The 26340-nt window shown below is 38.0% G+C and overlaps 1 protein-coding gene across 47 annotated transcripts in view; it reads right to left on the bottom strand.

Annotated features, from left to right (window-relative positions):
* Positions 1–20050: 20050 nt before the first annotated feature.
* Sox5 (SRY-box transcription factor 5) overlaps positions 20051–26340 on the bottom strand; it is a 973116-nt gene continuing 966826 nt past the window's right edge. For all 47 annotated transcript variants that reach the window (XM_087213447.1, XM_087213465.1, XM_087213460.1 and 44 more), the window contains one exon: positions 20051–25020. In XM_087213447.1, coding sequence (XP_087069573.1) covers positions 24717–25020 — 304 coding nt within the window. In that variant the 3' untranslated portion in view covers positions 20051–24716. The remainder of the gene's footprint in view (positions 25021–26340) is intronic.

Raw genomic sequence — 26340 nt, 5'->3', positions numbered from 1 at the left:
CCTAGGGTTTCTTTGCTCAGTTTAGATGGAAATTGTGACTCGGCAAAGCACAGATCTGCTAGTCCTAATGTCACCAGATGATACCAGTCCATGCTGGATGCCAGCAGTTGACACAGCCAGCTGCTGGCCACTTGTGCTGCCAGCTATCACTGTTCGATGCTGGTTTGTACCAGGCATCATAGGTTGATGGTCTCTACTGGGTGCTGGTCTATGCTGCTGCGCGCCACCACCTTCTGGTTCCAGCTGGACACTACAGTCCAACTTTACTGAGTGCTGGTCTCTACTGCTGGTCTCTAGAGCTCTGCAGTGCTAACAGCTTGGAGAGTTTATTACTCTTTCTTTTGAAACAACAACTCGGTCCACACTACTCAGGATAAAAACCCCAAGTGGATTGACAGGACTTCTGGAGCCCACACTACCTGAGAACTGAACCATGAGCAGATTTATAGAAATACCAAAGTAAGTCTTTATTTTGGCAGAGCCTGTACTGTGACTCAGCAGAGTCAGGTCACAAGAGCGATCCCTTCCAGACTACAACCCACCCCAAAAGTGACTGAGGAGTGCTGCATATATTGCCGCTGTTTCAGTGAGGGGCGAGGCTGAAAGCTTGCTGGGAACAGTGGGTATGCAATAAGGAGCCCACATCCTTCCCTTCCTGATCTTAACATTTCACCCTGATCCAGGATGCCCCTCAGTTTTTAAAAAAGGAGCAGTATCTTCGGAGGTGGTGGAAATGGGGAAAGGGCACCATGATGACTGCCTGGCTTCTCTCATGTTGGAGTGGAGAATGGGGGTTTGATAACCAAAGCAAACTGTTCCAGTCCATGGAGGGTGGGCAGCAAAGGAAAGCAAGGGAGAGGGGTGGACAGCTACTGGCCAAGCCACACCCACTCTCCAGCCAGCAAGGGAAAATTGAGTCAGGTGCTTCTAGTCTGACTCAGAACAAGGTGTGTGACAGTACATTGAAAGGGTACTATGTTAGTCAGCTTTCCATTGCTATGACAAGATACTGTATCTGAGCAAATCAGGTAACAAGGATGAAAGATTTATTTTGGCTCATGGTTTCAGAGGTTTCAGTTCATTATTGACTGAGCCCATTGCCTTTTGGGTCTGTATTGAGGCAAACACCATGGTGGGTCAACGCTTCCCACCCCATGGTGGTTGGGAACACAGAGAAGTGTCAGGAGTTCCAATATCTCCTTCAAGGCTGCCAGTGACCTACCTTTCTCCTACCACCTCCCAGTAGTGTCACAGCCTGGAGAACAAACTAACATTTGGGCTTTCAGGGAACATTCTAGATCCCAACAATACCGCATACCCTGATGGGATTAGTAGATAAGGAATTCTCAAACCCAAGGGCAAGCTCTTCTTAAAAGGAGCTATATGCTGCCTCAAACTGATCATGCATCAGTGTTCAGGGGCGCCAGACAAAGAGAGAGAAGGAGAGAACCATGACAAAGGTGAACTAAAGAGCAGTTTGTTCTGGTTGATCAGGGAGCACAAACAGTTCAGGTAATCATTTTTAAGGAAAAATATGGAATTTAGATTTTCTGTGTTTGGCTTTGTTATAGTTAAATGAGGGGGGCAGCCTTGAGATTAATCTTAGCCGGGCTGGGAATTTAGCTCAGTGGTTTCTCCACCTGCTGTGTAAGCATAAGGACCCAAGTTTGATCCCTGGCACCAAAAAAAAAAAGAGATTAATCTTAGCCATATGGGAAGAGATGGTTTCTGTCATTAATTCCTTTTCTAGGACACAAAGGGTTGGGCATATAACTTTGTTATTTTATTTTTATTTTTATTTTATTCATATTAAACTGTGATTTTTAACCTATTGCCGCAGACTTATTTCACTTAGCATTATGGCTCAAGATCCATCAATTTTCCTACTGAAGACTCAAATTTATCCTCCTTTCTGGCTGAGTAGTACTCCACATACTACTGTATATAGTACCATATTTTCTTTGTCCATTTATCTGTAGATGGGCACATGGCCTGGTTCCGTGATTTAGCTATTGTGAATTGTGCTTTTATAAACATAGACGCAATGCATCTGTCACTGTAGTAGAATGACTTTAGTTCTTCTGGGAAGATACCCAGGAGAGGAATAGCTGGGTCAAATGGAACTTCTATTTTTAGTTTTTTGTACAAAAAAACCTAAATTATTATCTCCATAATAATTTCAAAAGTGGTTGTACTAGTTTGCATTTCCACCAAGAGTGTAGAAGTGTTACTGCTTCCCCATAACCTTGCCAGCCTTTGTTGTTTGTTCAGTCCTTGATAATGGTCATTCTTACTGGAGTAAAATGGAACATAAGTGTTATTTTGATTTGCATTTCTTTAATGGCTAGACATGCTGAACACTTCTAAAAAAACATTTTTATTGACAATTTATATTTCTTCTTCTTCTTCTTCTTCTTCTTCTTCTTCTTCTTCTTCTTCTTCTTCTTCTTCTTCTTCTTCTTCTTCTTCTTCTTCTCCTCCTCCTCCTCCTCCTCCTCCTCCTCCTCCTCCTCCTCCTCCTCCTCCTCCTCCTCCTCCTCCTCCTCCTCCTCCTCCTCCTCCTCCTCCTCCTCCTCCTCCTCCTCCTCCTCCTCCTCCTCCTCCTCCTCCTCCCTCCTCCTCCTCCTCCTCCTCCTCCTCCTCCTCCTCCTCCTCCTCCTTCTTCTCCTTCTTCTTCTTCTTTCTTTTTTTTGGTACCAGGGATCAAACTTAGGACCTTGAGCTTGAAAGGCAGGGGGCAGAATCACTGAGCTAAATCCCCGGCCCAACAATTTATATTTCTTTTTCTGTGAAGTGTCTATTCATTTCAATTGCCTAATTTTTTTCTGTGTCTTTTATTTTTGGCAGGTTAATTTATTTTGAGTTCTTTATATATTCTAGATATTAGTCCTTTATCTGAGGAGTAACTGATAATATTTTCTCATTCTGTAGGTTGTCTCTTCACTCTGTTGGTTATTTTCTTTGCTGTGCAGAAGCTTTTTAATTTAATGTAATCTCGTTTGTTGATTTCTGGAATTATTTTTTGTGGAATTAGATTTTTTTCAAGATGTCTTTGCCTATGCCCATGTCTTCAAGAGTTTTAGCAGTTTTTCTTCAGAAGATTCAGTGTTTCTGTTTTTATATATGTCTTTGATCCATTTTGATTTGATTTTAGTACAGGGTGAGAGATATGGGTCAAGATCCATTCTTCTGCATGTGGATAACCAGTTCTCCCAGGACAATTTATCAAACAGGCTATCTTTCCTCTAGCATATATTATTGGCCCCTTTGCCAAAACTCAGCTGGCTGAAGGTGCCTGGGGTTGTTTTCTCCATCCTCTATTCTGTTCCATTCATCTACATCTCTGTTCTTCCTGCTGGTGGCATGATGTTTTTTATCAGTGTAGACTTGCAATATTAGCTTTCAATATATTCTGAAATCTGGCATTATAATGCTTCCTGACTTGCTTTGCTGCCCAGTATTGCATTGGCCATTCTGAGTATCTTCTTGTTCCAAAGTTAAGGTGAAAGGATGTATGGCTGTTAAAGACATTAATGTCATTAAAAAAGGCCAAATACCTTGTACAGAACCAAGAAGAAGGATGCCTTGCGGGCATCTCAGGAGTAAGATCCCCAGGAATACTCAAGGATGCAAAAGTATCAACCTTTTATTTATAAGAGGGTCCTTAGGATGCCTACTTGAGCAGGGCCGACTAGGGATTTGGTTCCCTGGGATTCATTTCACTATGCTTATCCATTAAGGCACTCAGAGGCCACTGCAGCTATTGTCCAAGGGGGCCTGGATACTGCTTTTTCTGACACCAGAACTTGGCATCATCCACATAGTGCTGGTTTTACTGGCAAACAGAATACAAGAGTTGTCAGGTCAGTGAAGCTTTTACCCAGATTTCAGAGGATGGCCTGGGAGGCCAGGCAAGGAGCCCCTGAGAAGGCAGTGCAGAAAGCCATGAGAATGAAGAAGAAAGTACAGTGGAGACCCCAAGAAGTCACAGATGCAAGGAATATAGAATGTCAGCCAAGGAAAGCTGTAGGCCATTAGAAGAGCCAGCCCAAGAGAGAGAGGAATTGTAGGCTGCAATTGGCAAGGCCTTAGGGGTGGAGCTGCCCATGCCATTTGAAATTCACATTTTATCACCATGTGTCCCAGATACTAGGTATGGAGCTACAGGATGTAATGTTTGCCCTGCTGGTATTCTGCCTTGTTTTGAAAGGATATGGCAAGAGAAGAAGGGGTAGGAACTTTCAGGACAGGGAAGACTATATAATAGGGAGGACTCTAACAATCAAATCTGCTAGTTTTTGAAGTTAGGTAAGATGGGCTTTTCTTTTATAGGGAGTAATTAAAAAAAAGGCTACAAAAAGCTATTACCAATCAGCCTAGGGTTCCTTTGTTCAATTCAGATGGTCTAATTCTTTTCTATTACTATATTTTTCCCTTTTGGAAAGGGAAAGCTTATCCTGTGCCATTGTACCTTGGGATTGTATAACTTGGTTTTAGTTTTTATAGAGATACACAGATAAAGGCTTCCCTTGAGTTTCAGAAGAGACTTGGTGTTGAACTTGGAAAAATGCTGGAACTGTTGAGACTTTTGAAAAAAGATTTTTGTGGGATAATTGGATTACTTTAGATGGAATTACAAACTTGCTGTTGTCTATATTTGGAGATTAAGTGTGGTTTAAGGAAATATGTTTGGGAGAAAATTTAAGAGCAGGTGATTGTGACCATTAATCCTGATGTATTAACTTCATTGCATTAAGAAATGTCTATCAGATTAGTAGAGCATGCTCCAGGGTATATCTAGGTAGGTCATGGAGGTGTAGCCTTGGGTATTATATATTCCTCTCCTATCCTGTCTGACAATGTTTCTCTGCTCTGTTCTCTGGCCACCATGAACTAAGAAGCTTTTCCACTATGCCCTTCCACCTTGATGTTTCTGCCTTGGAGCTGGCTGATTATGGGCTGAATTCCCCCAAACTGCAGCTGTTGTCCAAGGGGGCCTTGGACAATAGCTAAACAAAACTTTTCCTCCTTTAAGTTGTGTCAAGTATTGCATCCAGTAATGGGAAAGCTAACTAATAGAGTTCCAAAAATCTAGAACCCAGCTCAAAAAATATTAGCAATAATGATGATGATGATGATGATGATGATGATGATGATGAGTGCTAATAAGATACTTTGAACAATGTAGACTTTAAAAGAGATTTTTTCAAGGATCTGATCAGTTAGGTTCTGACTTCTGTCTCCGGGTCTTGTCTTCTGACAGTTTCTTGCCCATCCTATGTACCAGGGGTCTGCTTCTCTGAAAACAGCATATACTTGCAGTAGACTGTGAGCTTTCTCATCTTATATCTCATCTGTTAGGGCAATACTAGGGTTTCATTCTCTACCTGACTGACTCAAGCTTACCTTTTGGGGTCAAGTTTCATTTCCTTGAAATATTCCTTTTACCTTTCTAATCATAATAAATAAATTTTTTCCACAGCTAGCATACTATATTTTACATGTGTCTAAAATGGTATTTAACGAATAGTTCCGTAATCACAAATTAGAGGTTCTCCTTTTAGGAGCAGTTATATAAATATGTGGAGCAGCCAAGGGTGATAACTGGGAGTGGTAGATACCAGTGCCCTCTGTAGAGTGTGGACCCAGCCTAAAGGGATTTTCATTTGCTTTAAAGTCAATACATTGTTGACCAGTCAAAGAAATCTTAGAGGGATCTAGACCGCAAATTGTAACTTCACATTGTCAGCTCACTGTGTTTCTTACTGCCTGCTAGAGTAGGAACTTCTAAGTGTATACATCTTGTCCTCTCTCTTCATTGGTTTTCTCAATGCCAGAAACATCGTTACTTGAAAACTGAATGATTGAAGCAATGTCTTCTTCTTTATCAAAATCTAAACAATTATGAAACTTACCCTCATTAAACCTGTTGCAATTTGAAAAATTGTTCCCTAAAGTTCTATGTGTTGAAGCTTTGGTCCCCAGCCTGTGGCACTACTGGGAGATGGTGGAATCCTTAGGAGGGTGGGCCTAGTAGAAGGAAGTTTGGTCACTGGGGATGAGCATTTAAAGGGGTTATTGGGACCCCTTTCTCCTGTCCTTTACCATGAGGCACACTCTATATGCTCCTTGCCATGGCAGGCCATCTCAATGATTTTGTCAAAGGAAAGGGAAATCTGACGAATACAGGACCAGATAAAAATTCTATTATTGACTCAAAACAAGCTGATGTAGCAGCTAAAGTTTGTCTCTCATGCTGGACAGATGCTTCCGATGGATTGTATGAAATTCACTGCAACTATGTGCTTTCGTCAATTGCTCAGATACACCAGTCGCACTATAATGAAACACAGAGTTCAAATAGTCATAAAAATTATTACTGTAAATACCAATTCAGTTTGGAAAAATATAATCATTTTCTAAAAATAGTGACTAGAATTCTCCAAAGTCCCTAGTAAAGTACCTGGGGAGAGAGACAGACCAGGTACCCAGAATTCTCTGTTTTCTTCTATAGCCAGAGAAGTTTTGACATTGTTTTGTTTTCTTATGAGGAAAGAAAAGGGAAGAGAAGGAAAAGGAAGGAAATGAAAGAAAATGGAATGGAAGAAAATCTTCAAGCTAAAGAATGAGCCCTTAGGAAAAAACCATACCACTGACACCTAATATTGGACGTCTGGGATCCAGAACTCTGGGCAAATAAATTTCTGTCATTTAAGCCAACCAGTCTGTGATATTTTACAGTGGCAGCCCTAGAAGACTAATATAGCAACTGTTGCAATAAGTAAGGGATAATAAAAAGCTCACTCATTTTCCCAATTGTCCCTATGAATTAGGAGAATAACTTCAGATGTGGGCAGATTTCAGTGATAATGAAATAGATAGCACTGGCCTATTTCATTTTATCATATTGATTCTTTACTGACCAGAGGGACATTAATTTCTTACTTATTTTACCATTGAGGGTCTTTCATAACTTCTGATATGGGACTTTTTCTCAGAGAGAAAATTTTTTTTTACTCTTTTGGCATCAGAATATAATCAGGTCCAATCTCTACAGACAGGAAGACTAATAACAGTTTGTTGGCAAAGGGTAACTCTGACTTTGCTCAGTAGACAGTGGTATTCTTTCTATACATCCTTACTGGACACCTCTAAGCATTTGTCTCTTATCCTGACTGGATACCTGCTTTTTTTGACTTTTCCATCCATTCCAGTTTCATGCTATGCAGCAACAGAGAACAAGGCCATTCCATGTTTCTATGGCATTCCTTCAAGTTCCCAATGACATCTTTTGCCATGACTCTCTGGGCTGCTTTTCCCCAAGCTGCTTTTCCTTTATTCACTCTCCTGTTCCCCTATAAATGAGGTTTTTTTGGTATAGTGCATGTTAATTTTAATAAATGTTCCACAGGCACTTGAAAGAATTTTAATTTCCTTGTACAAGCTTTGGATTTAGGTTGTTCTTGTTTTTAAAACCTTGAAGTAAGTCCTAAAGCTGTTTATTTTGGCCTTCTCTGTTTTTCTAACATGGACATTCACAGCCATAAACTAACCTCTTAGGACTACTGTCTTAGTGTCCCATAAGTTTCAGTATTTTGTACTGGCATTATCATTTGATTCTAGTAACCAATTTCTTCTTTGATTCCTGTGATTCATTGATTATTCAAGAATATATTGTTTAATTTCCTTATGTGTTATGACTTGTGCTCAAATGTTACCCCAAACCTCATGCAGTCATAGGTGGGGCTTTCTCAGAGGTGGCTGGATCTAGAGTGTGTGATGCTAGAATTAAGGGTGTGTGGTTACTAAATCAATCCACTGATTGGTTTGGTGCTGCCCTAATCCTGGTAGTCTAGAGTATAAAAGGGGAAGAAAGAAACTGCTAAGGTCCCTTGTTGCTTTGCTACCTTCTGCCCACCATGAACTATTTCTCTTCTGTGATGCCTGTCTGCCATGCTAACCTATCTGGGAGCCAGCCAATTATGAGGTGAAACCTCTACAAACTGTGAGCTAAATAAATCTTTCCTCATTTAATTGTGAGTGTTTAGTATTTTGTCTTAGCAATGAGAAAAGTAACTAATACAGAATTTGGTAACAGAAGTGGGTTTATTGCTGTGACTGTACCTGTCCATGTAGTTTAGGAACCTTTGGAGCTGGATTGTGGGAAAACAAAGAGTAGGAAAGGTTTGGAGGTGCCAGATAAAAAAGTAGAGCTGGAATACCTTAGGCTGTATTTGATAGGAGATTCTGGTCACTGCTCAGAAGACCAGAATGGTGATAGAAATGATGCCAATAAAGATCAGGGTCAGGAGGTTTCTGCTGGGAAGAAGGACTACATTGGCTGTTGGACTCCAGAAGATGTGAGTTATGGCTTGACAAAAAGTTTGTTTGCATTTTGCTCATGTCTAGAGACTTTGCCTCAGACTGAGATTAAGGGTGGTGGACTAATTAATCTTGCAAATGAAATTTCAAGTCAGTCTAATGTTGGGGCCATGGCATAGCTACTACTGGGGGCTTTTAGCCAGATTTATGTTGAGAATCAAGAGCAAAGAGCCCAGCATAATGATTTAAAATGGTGTGAGTTTGGCCATAAAGAAAACTCCAGTTAAGTTGGGGCCTGCAGAGATGGAAAAGAGGAGAAATCAGCTGCTGAAAAGACTAGGAAGAAAAACCCAAGTATTTCAGAAAAAGACAACAGACAAAATGGCCTGAAGACATCACAAGAACCAACAGAACTCCAGCCTTTGCAGCCTCAGAGTTGCAAATGTGAAAGACTTTACTTTGAGAAGAGAGCCCCAGAGCACCATGTTCCAAATGGCAGCAGCCTAGGGAAGTTGTTCCTTGGATTTGGTTCCTAGGCCTTGGAACCCTACAATCAAGAGATAAGGAAGCCTGGCTACTGCTCCAGCTGGTGGCAGACCTTGGCATCATCAACCACCTGGTGCTGGTTTTAGGTGCATGCAGAATGCAAGAGTTTTGGGGTCAGGAAGGATTCCACTCACATTGTAGAAGAAGGTCTGGGAGGCCAGGCAGTGTGCCTGTGAAAGGGCAGTGTGTAGAGTTGTGAGTATGGAGCTAAAGATGCAGTGGAGACCACAGAAGTTGGGAGAAGCCAGGAGTGTGGTTTTTCTGTGAAAAACTGAAGGAAGGAGCAGGGCTGGCCCAAGAGAGAAGCCTAGGGAGCTACAACCACCAGCATTGTTGTTGTATTTCACATCTCACCACAGATTGTCTCAGATGCTGGACTTGGAACTTCAGGACTTAATGTTTGCTCTGCTGGATTTTGGGCTTTTTTGGTTCCCATTCCTTTCTATCCATCTCTATGTATCTTTTGGAATGGAAATGTCTACCTCGTGCCATTGAATGTTGGAAGTGTTTAACTTTCATTTCATTTGTACAGGGGCTTGAAGCTAAGAGTTTGCCTTAAATCTCAGAGGAGATTTTGGACTTGAACTTTTCAGCAATGCTGAAACTGTTAGGACTTTGGCAACTCTTAGAGATGGACTCAGTTTTTTATATAAAGAGATATGTATGACTCTTTTGGGGGCCAGTGGAAGAATGTTATGGCTTGTCTTTAGATGTCCCTCCAAAGCCTCATGCAGTCATAGGTGGGGCTTTCTCAGAGGTGGCTGGATCTAGAGTGTGTGATGCTGGGATTAAGGGTGTGTGGTTACTAAATCAGTCCACTGATTGGTTTGGTGCTGCCCTAATCCTGGTAGCCTGGAGTATAAAAGGGGAAGAAAGAAACTACTAAGATCCCTTGTTGCTTTGCTACCTTCTGCCCACCATGAACTGTTTCTTTTCTGTGATGCCTATCTGTCATGCTATCCTGTCTGGGAGCCAGCCAGTTATGGACTAAAACCTCTACAAACTGTTAGATAAATAACCTTTCTTCCTTTAACTTTGGGTGTTGGATATTTTCTCTCAACAACGAGAAAAGTAACACACACTATGCATAATTTCAGGCATTTTTTGTCATTGATTTCTAGTTTCAATTGCACTATGGTCTGATAATATGTATGATATAATTTTTATTCTTTTGCGTTTACTTAAGCATGCTTTATGGGTTAGTAGTGGTCTATTTTGGAGAATGTTCTATATGCTGCTGAAAAGAATGTGTATTCTGTTGTCATTGCATGGAATACTCTATAGATATTAAGTATTTTTTGAATGTTTGTTTCAACTCAATTTTTGTTATTGTTGTTGTTGATTTTTTGTCTAGTTTAACTGTCTGTCTGTGACAATGGGGTATTCAGATCTCCTATTATAGGGCTGGGGATTTAGCTCAGTGGTTCCGAAGCCTGCCTTGCAAGCGCAAGAACCTGAGTTCAATCCCCAGTACCAAAAACAAAACAAAACAAAAAAAAGATCTCCTATTATAATTGGGTTGGTATTTTTATGTCCACTAGTGTTTGTTTTGTAATGTTGGGCATGTCAGTGTTCAATGCAAATATGTTTATAATTGTTATCTCTTCCTGTTGATTTGTTACCTTAAGTAATACATACTCATGTTTTTTGCCTCTTATAATATAACCAGTTTTAGCTTTAAACCCACCTTGACTGAAACTAAAATAGCTACCCCTGCTTTTTTTCAAGTTCCAGTTGTATGAAATATTGTTTTCCATTCTTTGATTTTTAATCAGTATTTCATTTTCAATTAAATGTGTTTCCTATATACTGCAAACTGTTGGGCTTTGTTTCTTGATTTATTCTGCCAATTCTTTTCTTAATTGGGGAATTGTGTACATTCAAATTGAGTTATTACTAAAAGATAATGGCTTACTCCTCTCATAGCATTGTTTTCCTGTTGGTTGACCCCCACCCAACTGCTCACCCCACCTGGGGTATTCATTCTATTAGATTTTTTGGCATTATTGGCTTCATTGTCTGTAGAATATCTTTGGGAATTTTTAGAGTGTCGATTTGGGAGTCATGAATTTCTTGATGTGCTCTTTGTCATAGAGATACTTTATTTCTCCATTAATTTTGAAGAGAAAACTTTGGAGGATATGTAAATGTGGGTGGAAGTTGTTATCTTTTAGCACTTGAAATTCTTTACTCTGAGCTCCCCTGGCTTTTGAGGTTTGTGTTGAGTATTCTGCTTTAATTCTGATGGGTTTACCTTTATAAGTAATTTGTTACTTTCCTCTAACAGCTGTCAAGATTCTGTCCTAGGGTTGGACTTCTGGTATTTTGACTATGATATCATCTGTGTGGAGTGTTTCTATTTGAGGTTCTATATGTCTCACTTGTCTGTATGTTTGATTCATTCCCAATATTTGGAACATTTTCTGCTCTTATTTCTGTAAACAGATTTTTATGCCTTTCTGCTGTTTTCTGATTTTTCACTTATTCCAATTAATCTTTGATTAGACTTCTTTGGTCATCTAGCAGCTGTTTACTCCATTTCTCATGTTCTCTTATTGTTTTTAAGCAGTCTCTGAGTAATTGGGCTTTGAAAGCATCCCTATTTCCTATTTCTGACATTCTGTCCTCATGTTGGTCACTTATGTTGCCATTACTTTCAATATAATTTTTAATCTCTTGTGTTTCTATTTGGAAAATTTTCACAGACTCTAGCTCTTTGTTAAACTAGTCATTCATGTTTGTAACATTTAGTTTAGCTCAGCTAACTTTTTATTAGTGTCTTCTATAAGCTCCCTGATTGTTTTATTAACTCCTTTATCTGATTGTGTTTTCTTTGAGCCCACTAAGCACCTCCCTGATCTGTATTTTAATCTCCTCTGTTATCCTTTTGAATAATTGGACTGTGAGGCTTTTGCTTTCCTCTTCCTCAATGCCCCATGGATCAGTTTTGGGGGAGTTGAGTGTTTGAAGGCAGGGTTTTTTGCCTTATCTTCTTGTGTTTTTATTGTTTTTTGTTTGGTCGGTTTTCTGTTTAGGTATGTGGTTGCTTATAGCAGACAGATTTTCTTGCTAGAATGGAGATCTCTTTAGTTAGTCTGATATTTAGTGACCCACTCAGGGCTTGACTAACAATAGTGCTTGGCCTCTTTCTCAAGATCCGGTCACCTCTGTTAATATAGGAGGTTGTATACAATGTAATTGGTCCAGCTCCCAGTTCTCTGAAAGTGGACCACAGTACTGTTAATGTCACAAAGACAATCTGGGTAATACAGAGAAAACCTCTTAATAGCAACAACTGCAAGACACTGGCAGTATCAAGTAAATCAGCAACAGTCATATAATCCAAAACAAACTAGATATGGACATACCTTACGAACCAATAATGTACTGCCCTTAGCCTTGGAAAAGAAATCTACAGTTATAGTGTAAACCCTAAGACAAACCAAATATTGACACACAGAAAAATCTACTAAATGTGATAACTATGCCTCCACTAATGCTAGAAAAGAACTCAACAGTAGTAACAGAATTATCTAAAGATTAATAAAGCTTGGTATTTATATTATTAAAGATATAGGAGTTTGGGAATGGGAGAATGCAAAAAGAAAAATTTCAAAAATTAATAGCAAATGAGAAGGAATAGAGAAAAAGTGAAACAAAGAATCCTATTATGGAGTAAAGGAATATTTATAGGATTAGATAAATATAACAGAATAAAAACCAATAAGAAATGGAAGATAAAAGAAAAATGGGAGGAAAAAAGAAAATAACATGGAGAATAAAAAATAGAAAAAAGTTAAGAAGGAAAAGGAAAAAAGGAGCAAAAAAAGAAAAAAGAAAAGGGGTCTGAAAACAGAGAAAAAAAATTTCTCTATTTTTGAATGAGTGGTTTTCTTCAAGGATCCACAGCTTTAGAATCCAGAAATTCTTGGTTTTCTCCACCTAGCCTTACAGCCTGTGGGTTTGTGAGATATACTTCCAATTCCAGAGGCCCTTTGTTTATTCCAGGCTGTGGCAATGTCCAGGCCAAGATGTGTCCTTGCTCCCATTGGTGGATATGGAAGGCAGTCAGACCTCAGACGTGTGCTGAATGTAAGCAGCAGGGCAGGGGTTCAAGTACTTAATGCTGGCTGACACTTTCAGACCCAGCTATTTCTGAGTGAAACTCAAGCTAAGCCTGGCTTCCTACCACATGGGGTAGGCCCATGCCCTTTCTGGCCCAAGTTTAAACTTCTCAGGGGATCTCTATCTAGCCCACTCCCATTCTGTGGATGTCTCCCATGGCTGTCTCTCACCGAAGCATTGTGAGAGGGTAACGCTGGAATCCCTGAAACAAAGGGTTCTTTTAGCTGTTCTGAGTTCCAGATTTAAATAATCCCTTCCCAAAATGGTGCTGATGAAGCACTCTCTGGCTATATGGATGTGCTTGAATCCCTCTCTGGCTGATTTCGGTTGTGTGGAAAGAGTCCCCTCTGAGCAAAACCCTGTGATATTTTTGTAGATCTCAAAGGCCGTGGGCTCCATTGCTGTTTTTCTCTGGATCTCCCATGCCTGTGTGCTTATCTTCCTTCTGGAGAGCCCGGATCCCCTCCCAAGAAGCCACAAGAGTTGGGGAGAAAGACTGTATTGTTTGCTTCTTTTCTCTGCATTATAGCTTCTAATTTTTTCTGTCAGTTCCTTCCTGATTCCTAGGATCTACTTCTCTTTTTCCCTTTGGCAAGTTGCTATTTTCTAGTGTCCTAGAAATTTAGAATCTTTAAAATGCTTTTATATTCTTTTCTGTTTTCATTATTATTGTTAAATACTCACTTCTATATTTATTTAAAACTTGACAAGGCATTGTGTGCAGATCCAACTAATTGATATTAATACACATGTCACTCTTAACAATGATCTTGATTATATCTGCAGTTCAATTTTGTGTTTGTGAGGCCTAAAGAAATCCCTCACATAATTTTTGTACTCGGATTTGCTGATGAATCCTACAAATTCTACAAATTTTTGTTTTAAAATTTCCTTGTTGTGTCTTCCTTATGGTGGGAGTGTTTTTGTTTTGAGACAGGGCCTTACTATGTGGCCTGGGATATCTTTGAACTCTATAGTAAATTGATCCACCTTCTTCAGCTTCCTGAGTAGCTGGGATTACAGGAACATGATGCTATGCTTACCTGTAGAATAGTTTTTATCATGTTTACAATTCTAGTCAGATGAATTTTCTTGGAGCAAGATGAAAATACAATTTCATTTTTTTCCAGGATTCAGTTGTTTTATTGAGAAGTCATTGGTTAATCTCATTGTCACTTTTTAAATGATGATGTATTTTTTTCCTCTGGCTGCTTTTCAGAATTTATCTTTGTTTTTCGTTTTCAGTTGTTTCACTATGATGTTTATATATGTGGGTTTCTTTTTATTGATCCCATTTAGACTACTTGTTTTTTGAAATTGTGAAGTATCTTTTATCAATTTCAATCAATTCTCAAGTTACCCCTCTACATACTTCTTTTAATCTGTATTTTTAAAATTACTGTTTCATTTTTCAATAATTTTGTGTTTTTCTGTGTCCGAGTGATTATAAATTTTTTCTTTTATCTATTTTGGCTATTCATCTATTTTTTTGGATCATGTTAAAAATAGTTATGTTATAATCTTTGTTTGCTAACTTCACCATTAATATCATTTGTGGGTCTATTCCTATTGTTTGTTTTCTCTATGATTAGCAGTCATTTTTTGCCACTTATTTCCTTTTTCTTTGTCCACCTCCCACCCCACCCCATGTTGGAGATTGAACCTAAAGTTTCTGTGCAGAGCTATATACACCCCCAGACTTTAAATTCTTTTTTTTAGACAGGGTTTCACTGAGTTGCTGAGTTGCCCAGGCTGGGTTTGAACTCGTGATTCTCCTGCTTCAGCCTTCCAGAGTGCTGGGATTGCAGGCATGCACACCATGTCCAGCTGCCTTTTCATATATTTCGATTTTTTTTTATTATTCCTTTTTACACAAAAGAACTATAAAGAACTCATATAATTTAAACTTCCAATAGAATGATGTTTTCCACTATGTAGTATTTTAACAATGTGTTATACAGTAAGAGTAAAGAAGTCATTTTAATCTTATCAGAGATTTGGCTGTGTGAAGGCTGATTGCCACTTTGTTTATCTATACAATACACTGCAAGACTAATCTCCTATGTTATCTTTCTTTTGTTGTACTGATATCTCAGAAAGACTCAGTGTCCCTCTATTTTATCTTGGGTATGATATTCCCAAGCGTTACTTGTGAGCATGGTGAGTCTTTCTCTCCTTAGACATGAAAGACCACAGGGAATTCCTGTCTGCCTTTTCAATGTTTCCAGCCCAACTTTTCAGCATCCTACCCCTTGAAGGTAAACTCCGACAAATATAAAGAGGAAGACTAGCTGTACACTTAAGGCAGATCCAGTATCTCTGTTTCCTCTTTGATTTGTAAGCCCTAAATGACAACACATTTGACTCTGTCTTACAGTAGTGATGCCATAAATGGCCAGCATCCCTCAGAGCCTTACAACTCATCAAATATGCCATTATTAAAATTAATCTTACACTTGAGGTTCTTCCATTTGTCCCTTTAGATCTATATAACTGATTTGCTGGTTTCCCTTCCCCCAAAGCTGTCGAGCTTTCTATAGTAATACTCAGAACAGTGGTTTCACTAAATACAAATGCAGCAATCATTGCTTTGGCTTGGAGAGTTTCTTCTTTTTCTGGAATTGTGGCTCATCTATCCCTCATCTTATGCTAATATTTTTGGGATTTTCTAGCATTCTCTAATTCCAGTGGAGGCTTGGCCACTCATGACCTATTATATACTATTTAGATGCAGAAGTTTCAGTAAATAGTAACATCATTTTCATTTTCATATTAAATCCCGTATCACTTATAATCAGGCTTTTTAATCATATTCAAAACAGTATAAATTGCTTTGTTGCTTAATGGTCTTATTTCCTGAAGAATTACAAACTTGGAAGTACTGTTTTATAGCTTGTACAAACCTATCATAATACTGAACATATATAATTAAAAGCCAATTTAAAACATCTGATAGTTGAAAAAGCTAGTCTATGGGACACGATAAATATTCATCACAATCATAATTCTTCCAGCTTTATCCTTGTAAATCCTTGTCTAATCCATATATCCAATTATCTATTCATATGTATACCATCTCTGTCTGACCCCTGCAAGTTGTCTTTATGAAATTCTCTTCAAGGACTGATAGAGTAAGCACACATGAAATACATCTACCGCTTTGGTAAATCTGCTTACAAAAAAGTGGCTTTTTGCATTGTTTCTTATCCTTTAAGTGTGAAATCCATCTGAGAATTTAAGGCAATGAAAGGTTTATTTCTCATGATAAACTTGCATGCTTCTTTCAATTAAGCAATAAGAAGTCTGTAATCCATGAATCCGTCTTCTTTGCCCTGACTGCTGTGAAAATTAAGAGCTGGGATTTTTGTTTGTTTGTTTAGTTATTGGAGTTGTCCTCAGTCAGTATACACAATAAATATGCATATGTGTGTGGATGTGTGAATATATATGTATATATATTTATTTATAAACAAATACATGTGTGTTCATGAGTGTTTATAGAGCATGTAGTGTTATGTGAGATGCTTTTATTCTTACTCTATCCTTTGTCTCTATTTGCTATGTGCTAACTATGCTGGCATCATTGCGCTTGTGTACTTGTAAATTTTGAAAATGGGTGAGAGCATAAGACTAAGATGGCGGCCAGCGTGCCAGTGACTCATGAACCTTGGCGAGAGTTAATCTTCTTCTTGCCAGGCAGCCCAGGTTAGTATCACTCATGTAATGTTTGTCACACATTGAGACATTAAGATAGGGAAAGGCGAACCATGCTGCCTCCTAAGGCTCTCTTTTTCTTACTAGTCATTTTTACTGACTCGTATTTTTGAGTTATAAAAATGTCTGAATATCTTTCCATGGTACAAGGTCAGTTTTTGTATAAATTTTATAAGAGAAAAGTAAAATTTACAAAGCTTTCTCAATGTTTGCCACATAAACTGTGGGGAATCTGGAAGTATCTAAAAAATTAAGTGTACATTTAAGTTTTTACTATGACAATAGGAAAGAATGGGAAATGTCCAGCAGAGGATTTTAGGAGCAAGAGTTTAAGATATAGGTGATGTAATATAATATCTATGAAATTGGTAGATTGGAGGAAATTATTAATTCTTTAATCAGAACAATCTAAAATTTTCTCTTCAAAATCTGTAGTTAGAATCTATGCCCAAATCCTATACCAACATCAATTTGAGCCCATTTTTTAGATGTTAAAAGATCTGCCCCCAAATAACCTGGATTGTTAATTCTACTCCTGTATGCTAACTCAGTAGAAGACAATGTTTTATAGAGGATCATTTCCAAATAAAAGGTGCAATTTTTATTAATTATTTGGGGTTTATTCCTAAAGATTGTAGTTCTGAAGATATTCAAGTTCAGCAGATCACAGTTTGTAAACTTGTACTCTGGTAAGTTTGTCATATGAAGCAAGTTGAATGCTTACAGTAGGCCAACGTTGGAGCAAGTCCCTAAAATCAGTCTTGGGTATTAATAATTATGTAACCTGTTATGTTTTACGGGTCCCTCTACTTTCTAGCAGGGACACATGAATTTATTTTAAGACAGTTATCAACAACAGTGATTTTTATAAACAAAAACTTTATTTCAAATATATTTTACAGTTTGTGTATAATTAAGATTGCTTTCCAGATTCTGAAATTTAATAATAAATTGAACAGGCAATGTACAAAATAGTGGTGTTTTACTTAGGTCTACTGAATCCTTACAATTATTCTGGTAATTTGTTTTTCTATTTCCTTTTAAATTGAATCAGTAGAGACATCAATGATAACATAATTTTTATCCTTTTGATTATATTTTGAATAGCAAGAGAGAACCATTCCATTCCATATTTGCTTGCATTTTTAAAAAACTGGCCATATGGAAAATAAAATATCATATACCTGGACCAGACTATTGAAAAATGATATATGGTTGAGTGGAACTAGTTCATTCTTTGTGGTAAAAATAGTTTGCTAACCAAATTGGTAGAATAAAATTGTAGGACAGATGTTTAGCCTGCTCAAGTAAACATGACTATTGTAAAGAACTTTTAGCAATACTATTGCATACACTTTACATACTAATTACAATGCTTACTTTTAAAAGAGGTTTTTGCTAGCTATTTGATTGCTTTGGGAACTCAAGAAAATAAATTGGATTTTTTTCATAAATAATCTTTAATTCAGACATTGAACTGATTCATGCTTAACTTTACCTCCATTATTTTAAGTGAGATTTTGGTAATGATGTGAAATTAGAGAGACGACTTCTGAAAGTTTAAAGATGGTGAGAATGAGTGTCTTGGTTTTTAAAAAACATGTGGACTTTAAACAAATACAGTTGGCAAAATTGAGATTTTTGAAAAAAAATTGCCAGTGGTTTTTTGGTTTCTCAAGGCATCGGCAGTAGGGAAACTATTATTATATGTTAGTCCTAAATATTCTGTAAGGAACTAAATATCTGAAAGACCAAGAAATTAATGTTTCTGAATTGATGCACTGTGGGACAAAATGAAGTGAGCTTTATTTGGCAGAAGAGAAAGGGTGGGGTTTGTGCGTTGGTGCAGTGTCATTAAATAAGGACACTCTCCCCATGTGCATCTCCTGATAAAGCTGTTTCCTGAAGCATCCGTGAGACAGGGAATGACTGGGCCTGGGTGGTCTATGAACACTAAGTGGAATGTTTACTTCCCAACTCCTACCATGGACATTTTCTTCTGAAAAGAACTCCAATTTGTTTTACAAATATTAAGTGGGTGGTAGTTTTGCGTTTCTTTTATATTTTCAGTGTTCCAGTTTCTTCTAGCCTCCTGCTTTGTCATGATGAACAGAAAGCAGTAGAGAAGCAGGGGGAATGGAGCGAGGTTCCGGTAGCCAGAATGCCCCCAAGGAGGTATGAAGAGACTGAGAGCTTCACAAAAATTGCCCACTTTCTGACCCCAAGGTGTTCACAGAGGCCTAGGATTCCAGCAAAAGTATGGCAGGCAATAGGAGCTGCGGAATTTGACATGAAAAAAAAAGGTAGGCAGCAAGGAAAACAGACCTACTTTCTAGCTGTTTTGAAACATTATTAGCGGGTACAGAGGAATTGTTTGGAGTTGTTAAATAGCAAAAGCCTTGAGATTCTGATGCACTGTATCCAGAATCCGGCTCAGAAATCTACATTTGAAACAGTCAATTCTGAATTCCATCTACACTTGAAACAGTCAATTCTGAATTCCATTGACCAGACTTGTTAAAAATATTTTTAAAATATTTGTAGTAGGAGATATAATGGACAAACTGTTAGTGGAATATACCCACTTTATATACTTTATATTGATCTGGTGTTATCAGTGTTTAATATATCAGAGGGTTATAATACATCTGGTGTTACCAGATCCAGTGTCTTGATAATCATCAAAAAAAATCCTGGCCAAACACCCACCCACCTATCCAACCAACCAACCCAAAACTCTCACAGGACTATCAAGAAAGAAATACATAGTGTGGTAGGTAAGACAGGCAAAAATGGTCACTGGAAGGAAAAGAGACTTCTTGTTTCTGTCATTTAAGAAGTTGGAGGTATAACCCAGAGGCTCATATCACAGTGTTAAACAATTCAGAGATATCCATTACTCAAAGGTGAAAATTATTTATTTATAATCTAAAACTGTGAAGTGTTGCCATATGAACAAAAGAGGAACCATAATTCTAAAGGGTAGAATTCATATTCTATACCCAGAGACGGTATCCTTCCAGGAAAACACCATCGGCACTTCAGGCTTAGGGTTTCCACATGTATTAGGCCCTATTACACAGGACAGGGACATGTACTTTTTGGCACTAGAGTGAAGCCGGGTCGCCGTCTCAGAGGCATTGTCATGAATTCCGACTGACCTTCTGGGAATGTCTGCACTGAAGATTAAACCCTTAGTTCCCCTGTCCTAAGTCAACTTCCGTGTGAGGAACTATAGATATCAAAAACAAGAGTGAATTATTTTTCATACTTTTTTCTTTTCATAATAAAAGTGACTATAGTTTCAGAATAAGAATTGTGAAAAGAAACACAGTAAAATAGATAAAGAACACATTTGCTGTTTTTATTGGTGCCTTGCATGGCAATAATACTGAAAAAAGAATGCAAAAACAAAAACAAAAAACAAAAAAACAGGTTGGTGGCAACCCACATCTTATTTTTTTAAGAGTACATAAACTCCTATTTTTATTGTGGCATGAATGATAACATAAAACCAAAAACATGAAAATATACAACTTATATTACACTATGTGTTATGAACAAAATATAAATCTATAACTCTATGTTATATTTACATAATTATTTATTTTATTAAATTTCAAGTGAGATGGTAGGTTGCACATACTTTGTTTTAAGCTCCAGGCATTTGATTGTCTCTTTTCTGTTTTTTTTTTTTTTTAATTTTTACTTGTAAAATCCAAAACATCAGAAAGACTGAGAGCTTTAGAGCCAGTGGAGCTATATAAATACTGTTTTAGTGAACCAGTGACAGAAACACTGGGGAGGACAGAAATTGATCAGTAGGAAACTCAACAAATCATCTTCCACCTGGTAAATCGATAGTTATAGGAAATTTTAAAATTAAATACTGTATAAGCCTGGCAAAACAAACACCTATGCCCTACACGACAAAGATATCTGAACCACTTTCAGTGGGCTTCATAATTTTCCTTGCAGACCCCGTAAGTTTTATTTTACTATTAACTTGATAGAGAAATATTTTATAAACCTGTTTGTAAATATACAGTTGTTTATTACAATTCAATAATTTACTCTTAAGAATGAATGAAAGTATATTTATTTTTGATGTTTTAAGTGTGATATAAGAAGTTTCTTCTGAGAATAGTAACAGCTTCTGGATTAAGAAAATATCTGAAATGGGACCATGAAATAAAGATAATTTTCTTTAAATGAATTAAAGTAAAATTCTACTCCAGAATACAAATCTAGGAGACAGTTTCATCAAAGAACATTTTACATATTTGTTCCTTATAGGAAGATTTGGTTTCAACAATGACTATGTACTTCAGGAAGGATCTGATGACATGAGTAATTCTTAACTGTAGATGCCAAATAAACTTCAAACTTGACTTGGGTAATTTAGCTATAAGTATGCTGAAGAATAGCTTTTATTTTGTCCAGTTGTAATAACTAGCCAAATGGTTATTAGTTTACCAATGAGCAACTTTGACTATTTTCTCCAGTGATGTTCTTTTAGATTCATACAAGGGCATGACTAATTTCGAGGGACAGATCACATCAAATCTAAAAACCAGAATTCTGGCAAGATTATTCCTCAGAGAAAGAGTGGGAGAGAGAGAGGATATAATATAAACAGGTAGGTAGGCAAGCAGTGAGGAGAAAGGGAGGCGGTTTCAGTTTGATTTTACTCTCATTTCTTCCACCTTATCTATTTTGGTCATTATGGGGCACAGAAAAAGAATAAAAAGTTTTAAGATCCTTTACAAAAATCATAAACCAGTCAAATGCCAAAAAAGGCACTGTGTTAACACAGCAAGTTGCTATTCACAGCACCTTTTATCAAGTGACCTTGAAGCATTTTAAACATTAATATTATTTTTGTTTTTCTTGTCTTTTGGGTAAAATCAGGGGAAAGAGATTCTGACATCCAGTGAATTAAATGTCTTAACAAGAGTGTTCAGTGCAGCGCTATGGACTTGCTTTTCATTTCAGTCCATGTACAGTTTAGACTTGGACATCAACTTAACTAAATAAATTCTGGGTTCCAGCAGGTAAAGGTCTCTATTAAGAATTTCATTTTGGACCCGAGTTCCATCTCTGGTACCAAAAAAAAAAAAAAAAAAAAAAAAAAAAAGAATTTCATTTTATCCTTCAAATAAGAAAAATGTAAATCAAACGCAACATTTTGTCAATTCACTGGTATTTAGGATTTGTTTTGGCCATGAATGCCCTCAGTGGCATCTACCTGGAGCTAAAACAAAGTATTCTTGTAGCCCAGAGTCATGAAATGAAAACAAAGCATCTTTATAACATGGTGTAAAGTATCCAGCAAACGTGAGAGGTGAACCCACATAAGTCAGAAGAAATTTGTTAACAAAGACAACAAATTTTTTAAAAATCTGTTTTCACATTGTACATAATAACGATATAAAAACAAGTGTCTATTTTTTCCTTATTCAGAGTGCTTAAAAACAAAACAAACAAAAACAAAAAATTGGCTCTAGATGACTGTGGCAATTAAATAACTAAAATGAGTGATGAGAGTATAAGATAATTAAGATTGAACACGACCCTCCTATTAATTCATTCCTTTGTATGAAACACCAGAACTGACATTGTTGGGGCCAAAATTTTTAGAAGGAGAAAATTTATGAAAGGAGAAGTAAAATTGTATGAGTGAACACGAGTCCGTATGTACATATACATATATACACACATATACTGGTAAATATATATGTGTGTGTGTATATATATGTATATTATATATATATATCTATATGAGTTGGTGATAACAATTAGTTTTAAATATCTTACTGGCTGCCTTCCAAATCAGAGCAGAATAAAGTAGAAAGGGCGAAATAAAATAAATTATACATAACTTACTAATCTGGGAACAGCTGACCATTATTATTATTATCACTATTATTATTTTATCATCATTATTACAACACTAGCAAAAAGAGGCAGTTCAAATGAAAATACAGTCATCAAAAACGGAAAAACAAACAAAACAAAATCTCTGACATGCAGGATATGATCAGCTCCTCCAAGCAAAACCCGAGAGCAAGTCTTTTGAGAGAGAGAAAAATAAAAAATATTTATTTTCCTTATTTAAAAGTGAAAATCAAACTTTAGGGAGGTGTTTGGGGGGTGAGATAGGAAAATGACGACTGGAGTGAATGAACCCCATGGCACATCCAAGCGACTGGCTGGAGCATTTACCGCTGGATGTGTCAACACAAACAATGGCAATTGGCTTGAAAGGATTTAGAATTTATTTGTACAGGTCCTACCATTGCCTTGGCATCTGGTTGGCAAAATCTAAAAAGGAATCCCATCACCATCAGCTGTTGCTCTATGCGCATGCTCTGCTGGCACCAAGAGTTAGACTTAGGCAGATTCACCTCACAGCAAAGGAAAGTAGTGGCAAGGGTCGCTACGTTCAGCCAGGCTCCACCTTGTTGGGCCGCAGTGACTTTGAACCAAATCCTGATTTTTATGGCATGAAATGCACATGGCCCACACTTCTGAAATGCAAAGGGCCTTCACCTCATTTCATGGAGAGATGAGAAATACAAAGTTGTCATCAGTTCCTTTTCCTGGTCAGGAAAGGATGGAATGTTGAGAAATAAGCTAATTCTGTATTTCTGGGAAATGGCCAAATATAGTCAGTGAAAATAATGATTGTTTTGCTCGAAGTATCAACAGGAAAAACCAAAATGACTTAAGTAGCAAAAGTTAGTAGAACCAACTGTCCAGGGAAAAGGGACATCTGGGAGCAGTTTGCTAGTAGCTTCCATGTTATACATGCACACCTCTATTACACAGGGCCACCTGATCCATCCAATAAGCATATTAGAAACTGAAAAATAGACTTTCTGAGCCCTATACTTGGTTGTCATTTGAAGTGCAAAGTCAAGGTCAAGATTACTTCTAGACCAGTCACTTAGGAGGATGTGGGATTTCATCCCCAGATGTGGGTTTAACTCACAATGGTCCAACTTTATTTCTATTAGTACCATATTCACACACATACATACACACAAAAATCCAAGATCAGAAAATATTTTTTTCTCTAAATTTCTTATGTCTCTCTCTCTTTTCACCTGAGAACAGCACCTACAGTTTCCGTTTAAAAAAAAAAGTCAAATCTCACCAGCTGCTGGTATATCAGGTTTTTCAAGGGATTGTCTAAGATATAACACTGCCCTAACTTAAGAAGGAACAGGAGAAAGGAAGGGGAAAAAACATGAACTTGGTCAACACTTCAGTACAAATTTGGCACTTGCTCAAAGATGTAGTGTGGTGTGCAACAGATACAGAAAATTCTCTAAAGAAAATAGTTGTGTATTTTGTGATGGATAGCAAGGAAGTTAAAAACAGGCTCTTTTTCCCTCTTTGCCCCATGCACAGACTTCCATCTTTAAAGTAAAGAGATGGAGAAGGTGGAGAGAAGTAAAGAGAAATTCATCTTTCTTTTTCTGTCAGGTGCATTACAAAAACAAAAACAAAAAAAAAGGGAAAGGAAAGAAAAAGTAAAAGACAAAAACCCAGAAACCCCCCAAAACAAAACAAAACTTATTTCTTTTTAAAAATTGTAGCACAAAACAACAAAACACATTCACAAGCCACTTGTTGGCACTGTGTACCTGAGTGAGAATTTCTAGAACATTGTAGAACAAACAGCCATAAAGTTTATTTAAAAAAAAAAAGTTGACGGGTAAGACTTCAGTGCTTGGATGTAGCAGCTGAATTACTGGCATTATTTTACCCATAGCTTATTTCAATCTCTTGTTGTTGATATTGTTGTTTGCTTGTTATATTTTGTTTTCCTTTTCAAGCCTTTTGAGGCTGAGGTCTATTAGTCAGCTGATGTCCCAACTATTTAAGACTAACAGTTAAAGTAACAGTCAGTGTATGAGAAAGTTAATGTGCTTGGCCACTGGTAAGGATGAACCAGCTAGGGCTTCTTTAAGTCCTAAGGTCACGACAATCTTTGACCCTTATCAGTTGGCTTGTCCTGTGATATGGTTTTCACTGTCACTCCCATAATCTACGTCTGGATCATCCTCCTCCTCATCGTACTCATCATAGATTTCTCCATTGATGTCCTCCGCCTGGATCTCTTCTTTAATGTGTGGCTCCTCTCCTTTGACGCCGTAAGTGCTCTGAATGACAGGCATCCCGGGTTCTGGGCTGCTGGACACGCTCGAGTGCTCGGAGGGCAGGTGCGGCGAGGGCATCCCAGCCATGGCGATGGCTCCGGGGTACACAACGCCGGCGGTGGCCATGGGGATCTGTGCTTGTTGCCTGTCAGGGAGGAATTCCCAAAGAGAGGTCATGAGTCCGTGTAAGTTAGACACTGGTATTGGTAAATAATTAACGTGCTCGGTGGTATCCAATCCTAAGGTACCAAGTTTCACCCAACTGCCTAATGTTTTAAAAACTGTATCCTGCTTTGAGTCTAATCCCTTGCTTTTGTATAGTGCTTTTTGGAGTACAAGGCATTTACCTGAATTGCCCACTGGGCTCTTCAAATAACCTGTTCCATCACTGCTCTATGAAATAAATTGAGGCACACAAAGACTAAGTAAGCTAAAGAACCCAAGTCCTTAACTCCAAGTTCACTTTGCCTTTAGGATAGCATGTAATGAGAGTATTTTTCTATAAATTTGCCTAAATATAATTCAGTTATAATGGAAAAAGCCTAAAGTATTGGAGCTATCAAAATAGCTTTACTGTTCGTTCACAAGGTCCCAGAATGAACAACAGCACTCTGTCCACCTGCTCCCTGACACACTTTCAGCGCCCCCCCAGAGGGAGGCCGGGCCGGCTCGGGAGTATACAACCTGTGCAACTGTACTCTGGTCCCATACTTAGTCCTGCTGTCCTAATTTGGAAATTAGTAGTAACGTTTAAATGAGGGAGCCTGCCCTCACTTTTGAATCGGGCTGTGTAGAATGTGTAGCTGATCGTGGCAGGAGAGGATTACGAGATGATGATCATTCACGCTTTCTTTGGTCAGCCCTAAATTTGCTATTTAATTTGCTATTCAGGCGAGAGAAGAGTCATGTCCCTGGACAGGAGTCATAGACTCTTGGAGACAGCACAGAGATTCTTCTAGGGAAATGGAGGGAACAGGTCAAAACTGAGAAGTTTTATCCTGAGTTAGCCGCTGGCCATATTCAGGACATATTTATTATTCTAAGCCCTATCTGTGTGATCCACAGTGTCACGCAAGGTCACCCATGTGCCTTGATAGCTCAGTGGTCCCTTGATGCTCAGCAGCAAGTGTTTCAGTGTTTCCCTCTTTCCCAATCACCTTTACGTTGTATTTGTGTCATCTAAATTGCACGTCGTAACGTTTATCCTGGTGAAACCATGGAAGCAATGAAACCCGTGAGGAAGAGAACCAAAGAGAACCAAGAATACTTCTGAGCTTCTCACAGCAGCCTTCAAACTTATTTACGTGAAGATATTTTATTTTCAAACTACCTGTTAAAGCTCAGAGTAGACGTGGCAAGTCACAGTGGTCTCATTTGGGCTTAGTTTTCAGGACGATGTGGGAGACAGCCCAGTCTGAAAATACACTGGTTTCAGGTTCTTTTTCAAAATGCTGCTTTGCCTCTA

This window comes from Heterocephalus glaber, unplaced genomic scaffold (genome assembly GCF_053883595.1).
Source record: "Heterocephalus glaber isolate CG9 unplaced genomic scaffold, H.glaber_assembly_v1.0 deba00001444, whole genome shotgun sequence".
Taxonomy (NCBI): Eukaryota; Metazoa; Chordata; class Mammalia; order Rodentia; family Bathyergidae; genus Heterocephalus; species Heterocephalus glaber.
Note: the sequence above shows the minus strand (reverse complement) of the source record. Positions and strands in the feature narration are given on the sequence as shown.